This window comes from Gasterosteus aculeatus, chromosome 15 (genome assembly GCF_964276395.1).
Source record: "Gasterosteus aculeatus chromosome 15, fGasAcu3.hap1.1, whole genome shotgun sequence".
NCBI classification, from domain to species: Eukaryota; Metazoa; Chordata; class Actinopteri; order Perciformes; family Gasterosteidae; genus Gasterosteus; species Gasterosteus aculeatus.
Window position 1 is genome coordinate 3,926,206 of NC_135703.1, and position 6,306 is coordinate 3,932,511.

General features: G+C 47.2%; 1 protein-coding gene across 1 annotated transcript; it reads right to left on the bottom strand.

Annotated features, from left to right (window-relative positions):
* Nucleotides 1-9: 9 nt before the first annotated feature.
* ankrd63 (ankyrin repeat domain 63) lies at nucleotides 10-2,114 on the bottom strand. Its single transcript, XM_040198921.2, has one exon. The coding sequence runs from the start codon at nucleotides 1,967-1,969 to the stop codon at nucleotides 419-421; it is 1,551 nt and encodes a 516-aa protein (XP_040054855.2). The 5' UTR covers nucleotides 1,970-2,114; the 3' UTR covers nucleotides 10-418.
* Between the last annotated feature and the right edge of the window lie 4,192 nt (nucleotides 2,115-6,306).

Genomic DNA, 6,306 nt, shown 5'->3' on the forward strand with positions numbered 1-6,306 from the left:
TGGTTGTGCTTTTCCCCTCATTCACACACTCACAAGTTGCAAGGTGTCATTTATTGGTTATTTCGAGGAATATGTTTAAGCAAAATACTTCATATAAACACATAAGCGCAATGTCAAATACATTTAATTTCATACAATATAAATCACACGTATGTGTGTGTATTTATATATAAACAAAATAAATAATAGCTAAGTAGCTCACAGATGATATGTTAATTTATAAATGATTTCAAAATGTTATGTTTGCAAATGAATGAACTTGAACCTCTTGTTTTCTATTGAGAAGCATTTAAAAATCGAATGAACTGCAACATAAGCAAAAGATTAGCACTTCAATGAATAGAGTATAGAACCAAGCAATCAAACTGAGCTGGCAGAATTTTTAAGCCCCGTGAAAAAGTGCACGCCGCGCGATGTCCTAGTCGAGGGCGGACTGAGACGAGCAGCTTTCAAACTCGCACTTCACTCCGCTGATGCCGTCGACGCTCGGCTGGCTGTTGACCCGCTGGTGCGCGTGGGAGAGAGGGAAAGTTTCAGAGCGGGAAATCCGCCCCCGGCCGTTCGACGAGCCCGCCGAGCAGTCCATCACCAACCGCATGAACTCCGGAGCGGTGAATCGACGCCGCAGTCTGGTCCCGAGTCCCGCCAACCCCGGCGTGCGTCCGGGGTTCGTCCCGGCCTGCATCTCCCCTCTGGCGAACAGCAGCTTGTTGTGTCTGCCGGTCGCTCCGAAGCTCCCCCTCTTCTGCTGCTCTCTCCTGCTCGCCGTGGCCGAGTCATCCGTCTCTCCTCTCCGTGATCCGACGGTCTTATCGAGTGGCGTTTTGTCATCGTCATCTGTCGGGCCCCTGGTGTTCCCTTGACATGCCGTCTTGTCTACCAGGCATCTCTCATCCTGCAGCGAGGCTCTCTTCAGTTTGCTGGCTGGCAGGTTGACGTCGCGGGAATCGCCCTGATAGGACTGCTTTCTGCTGCTCAGGATGTCCAGGTTGAACGACTTTGCTTTTACACACAGGGGAAAACTTACTGGTGTTTGCTCCTGGATTCCGGTACCTCGACTGACATCGACAGGCAGAGAGTTCATCGTTGTGGCTCTCAGCTCTCCAAGCTGGCAGTTTTGCAGTTGTTTGGCAGAGAAGAGAACGCTGTGATCCCCCTCGACCTTGCTTTTCTCTGTCTGAGGAGGCAGAGCCCACCCGTGGTGACGGCTGTCGTCTTGAGACTGGCTCCTGGGGCATCTGAAACGGTTCCAAAGCCCGGTGCTGTCTCCAATCTTCAGCTGTCTCTGAAATACCCCGGGAAGTTGGTCTCCATTGTTATTCAGCTGCTTGGAGAACCTCTCCAGAACTTGCCTCGGGAGCCTGCTGGGCAGCCGGCGCTCTCCTTCACCGATGGTACCCGATTCAGCAAGTGGATTATCTGCGCTTACACCCCTCCTGCACGGAAAGTTCAGAATCTGCACACACTGGTTGTGTCCAAAGAAGTTGGCCACCTCGATGGCGGAATGACCAGCATTGTTGGTTCTGTCCAGCCTCAGTCCCAGTCTTTTGAAAGCCCGGACCAGGAACTCCAGAACCTGGTTGTGCCCAGAAAAGGCAGCATACATCAGAGCGCTGTTGCCCCAGGTGTCAAAGACTTCCGGGTCGGCGTTGAACGGCACCAGGATCTTCACCACGTCCAGGTGACCCATCTCACAGGCGTGGCTGAGGGCAGTCCGACCGTCCTCATCCTGGCAGTTGACGTCGGCGCCTTTCTCCAGCAGGAGCCGGGTGAACTTGGCCCTGGCGCCGGGGTCTTGCAGGCAAACCGCGTACATGAGCGGGGTGCGGCTGTTTTCCGTCTTTGAGTTGATGATCCGCCCGTCCAAGGCGTCCAGGATGAAGCGTGCGAGGTGAACTTTACCACCGTGCATGGCGTCCAGGAAGGTCTTGGTGCCGGAGCCCTGGCGTAAATCTTTCGGCCGCATCATTCTTGAACTGCTACCGGCGGAGCCGAGCCGTCGAGTGAGCCAAGACAGAAGGCGACGAATCTCTAGAGAAAGAGTGCGGCAACTTCTTCGGAGAGTCTCCGTATTGACAGCGAGTGCATTCACCTCAGAGTAAGACCAAGAGAGGAGCCGGCAGTGTTTTTATACCTCCCTCTTCACATGCCCTCCCCACGTTGCCTAGGAAACAAATGTCTGAGGACCATTATGCAGCGGCAGCATCCGTTCAGCCCCAGCACTCTCTGCCTGGAGAGTATATGCTATTTGAACTGAATAATCACTCAAAGTGAAAACATTGGCTGTGTTTTTGATGTGAGGTCCATAAAGGTTAACTGAAATGCCACACTTTCATCTTTGATTCAAATTAAGTGCTAATGTACAACATTAATGTGAAAATAAAAATGCAGAATTGTATAAAACTCTTGAATAGGGCATTTATTGAGTTTAAATTCATTGCTACATTGTTATAAGGAATCTCAGCGTGGGTCAGGGGGACGAGTGAAGGCTGAGAACTCGCTTCAGTGAAAGGAAATGAAAATTCGATGCGATAATATTTCTCCTAAATGCTGCAGCCATCCTCCACACTGTGGTTCTGCTTGCAGTTTGCTTCAAAACACAAATCATGACAAAAATAAATTATGCTGCTCTATTGTGCAAAAACCTTCTTATGGACTCATAATAACAATTATTGCTAAATGTAAAACCACAAAAAGTCATTTTTTAATTAGCTTTATAATGTAATGAATAGTCTGCTGTCATCAGGATATCAGCATGATGTTGCCCTGCGGTAGCAATGGAAATCAACCCTTGCAATATGTTTGTTAATGTATAAAGAGCATCCCTATACCGCCTTGTTAAGCACTCATTTAATTATGACTTAATTTATGCAATCAATCCAAATTGCTTATGCCTCTCGTACTTTAATTTACCACCATTAACATCGAAAGCACAAAATGGATACAGTTGTCTAATCTGCTGCAGCTCGTGTGTAAAAAAAGCAGAAAGGACCCTTTCAGACTGACATTAAAATGTAACTGCTGATATAAATCTCTGCAGGTTTCAAACAGTGGAGGTGAGAGAAAAATAGCTTGTGTTCCCCCTTTTTCACTGTTCACCATCTGGCTTCATCAAACCCTCAGCGGGACCTTTAAACAGCATCGTAACACGGCCGATATCCATCAACACAACAACACTTCCTTCTAGATGGCTCACAGTGAATGTGGGCTATTCTGTTTGTACTGACATACACTTTTCATCACGACAAAATATCTCGGCCACATATTTTCATAATAAGGTCATACAATGGCAACATCTCAGCAGACTTGAATTCTTATGATGCCACAGATGCCGCCCTTGATTTTGCTTCACAGCGCCCGGATCCGCAGGTGTTATGTGCTCAGCATGGTGCTCCACCAATATGTATAAATATATAGACTTATTTATTATCCCCGTAGGAAGGAAATTGTAACTCAATCCAGATGATACAACGCTAAAACTGAATTATAGTTAGATATAGACGGTCTTATATGGCAGGATCTTGACTGTGCAAATAATGAACATTTCCATATCAAGTAACACTGGAATGTCTTCTACGCAGATTAAATGTGACAAAAACAGCGTCAGCTCAGTCCTACAGTTATACTTGAAGGGTAAATGCCTAGCAAAATAGCGGAGGACAAACTTGGATAAATCTGATGACATTGAGTGTTGTTCCACTAAGCTTGATTATATATAATCCTTCAAAAGTAAATGATTGCAATCTGAATGAAATATTCCCAATGTGAATGAGTTGGTACCATGAGACTTGTTAATTGGTGGGATGTATGCAACAGAACAGAGATGTCACGGTAAATACCTGATCTCCCATTCATTGAGGTTCCGGCCCAAGCGGGAGCCGCTTTGAATACCTGATCAGACATTAACACTGGTGTCAAATCAAGGTGTTACCCGCGGCCCTAAATGTCTTAATTAGCCACTGGGGAGAATGCACTTCCAGTGACACTAAATCAACAGGCTCTTTCCAGGAACACTTGTTAATGGAAACAAAACACCGAGCCAAACTCCCTTGGTAACTCCACTTAGCTATTGCCTGGTATTACATGTGTGTATAAGGAGGGAAATGGAGTTCATTTGGGAACCAAAAGGCCCATTCATTGTGACTCAAAGGTGTGACTCAACATGCCCGTCATCCTCCGTGGACTTCCTCCTCGTCCGCCTGCTGACAGGATTCAAAAAACAGGATGAACCTTTGACCGTAGTTTCAAGGCGGGTTTGTTAATGAGGGAAAAATATTTACAGCTACGGTAAAAGTAACTGGATGAAGTTTTTACGATGCAACTTTGCTGAAAGATTTCACCGTTGTCACAGGCTTCTGTTTCTTCCTCATGTCCACATTTCAAATTCACAACAAAAAGACAAATCCTCCCCCCTACAGCCGCGTCTCGTCTCGACGCAGGTGGCCCCGCCATCCGAGCAGCGTGCGACAACGTCTCCTGCTGGGACCCGGGCGCCGAGTCGATGCATTCATATTCAGCCGGGAACTATCATTTGTCTGTGTGTGTGTGTGTGTCCGTTCAGTTCCTCTAATGCCCTTTTGATTTGATACAAGGACACGGTGGTCTTCGGCTGAGTGGGGGGGGGGGCCGCGTGCGCCTTCCCTTCCAGGAAAAGAGGCAGCAGCTGGCCCGCTGTCACCACGTAGCCACGGCGCGCTCGCATCATCTCTGAGGTGGACGCGAGGTCGCTTGTTGCTGTTCCCGCCGAAACGCAGCTGCGTCTTTCTCAAACGGACTTCCAACCTTACTGAAGGTCCCGTTGCTGTTGTTTATCGTCTTCGTCTCCTGATCTTCAGAGGGCAGACATTGTGGGATTTTTAAATTTTTTTCATTTCTGTCACAAGACGAAGGACGGCAGAGCTGGAGTGGGGGACAATTACATCAAGATACAGGGTTGCAGCCGTAAGACCATGACAGCACAGCGGGAGCTGCCACAAACACAGGGGGGGGGGGGTTGTGCCGTCGGGCCTGAGGCGGGGCGCTTTCTCTCATCAATTAATGCCCTCGCTCAGGCTCGCCAGATGGTAAACAGTGTGCAGTTCCCTCAGCCTTCGGATTAAGGCGGTTTAATATCAGCCCTCAGACGGAGGCGTTTTGGACAACAGAGAATTAGCAGCTACAGTGGGACTGGCCGGTGTGCTTGTGCCATGGATGAGGGGAGGGAGGGGTAGCTGAAGATCAGCACAGCAGAAGAGAAGTGCAAAATTCTAATGCAGACAGAATCTTTGTTGATTTTCGCATAGACGAGTCGAATTACTGATGTGCCGATAAGAAAATGGTATCTGCACGCCGCAGAAGATGTTACAGCTCTGGGGCAACAATAGCAGCGCGTCTCTCAGGATGGCGGTGGGCGGGTCTGCTGGATGGATTGTCATGAAATATGGTACATTATTATTGTTATTATTATAAGAAGTATCATGACTGATAATATCATGACTAACTACCATCATCGGGTACAAATTTCTATTTTCACATTTGGATTCCAACCGTTGAGCAAACCCAATGAGCCTCACGCGGCCATTGTGTTTAGTGCTAAATGTTAGCGTGCTAATACACTGAACTAAGATGGAAGTACGGTGAACATTATAACAAAACATCACTTTGTTTAGGAAATGGTTCATTTTCTCTACCCAAACCGGATAACAAAGTTGTGTTTTTTTTATTTACAGAATTTAACCTCTAAATCAGGTTTAATATACACACTTACAGTAACAAAAGCAGAAATGCCAGCATCAGCTCTTCATGTTTATCTAAAAATCCAAAGCGACAGACGAAGCGTTGCTCTGACGTCCCAATAATGAAACTCTTGAACAAGGCGATTTGATCTGTGTCAACAATTTTCCACGCGGAGCCTTGGTGTCGGTTCCAATGAGCCACCTGAACTCCCTCGGTAATCTATCAGTTGTGACAGAAATTCCTTTCCTCCAAAGATGCAGAAGAGATGCAGGACCAGACAGTTTGCTGTCCATCTCCCACCTGACAGGCCCTATTTGTGGCCTTGCGGGGCCACTCGCCTCTGACAGCTCTGTAAATTGTACAAATGGATAACAAGTGTATTTGTTTAATGTCCACATTGTCAGAGATTGGTAACACTCAGCTGCTGCCGGGGTAAAGGTCCGCCACGCCGTCAAATCTACAAAGGAAGTGGCAGCAAATAGCAAAAGTTTAACCGGGTCAGTGGAGAAAACAGAAAAAAGCACCTGCAGGCTTTCTGACAGTAACAGATGCCAAACTTCATCTCATCTTACCTGATGTCACAACTGCTGC

Bases quoted from the DNA above. Each gene is read 5' to 3' on its own strand.
- ankrd63 (XM_040198921.2), bottom strand. From the start codon at position 1,969: ATGATGCGGCCGAAAGATTTACGCCAGGGCTCCGGCACCAAGACCTTC.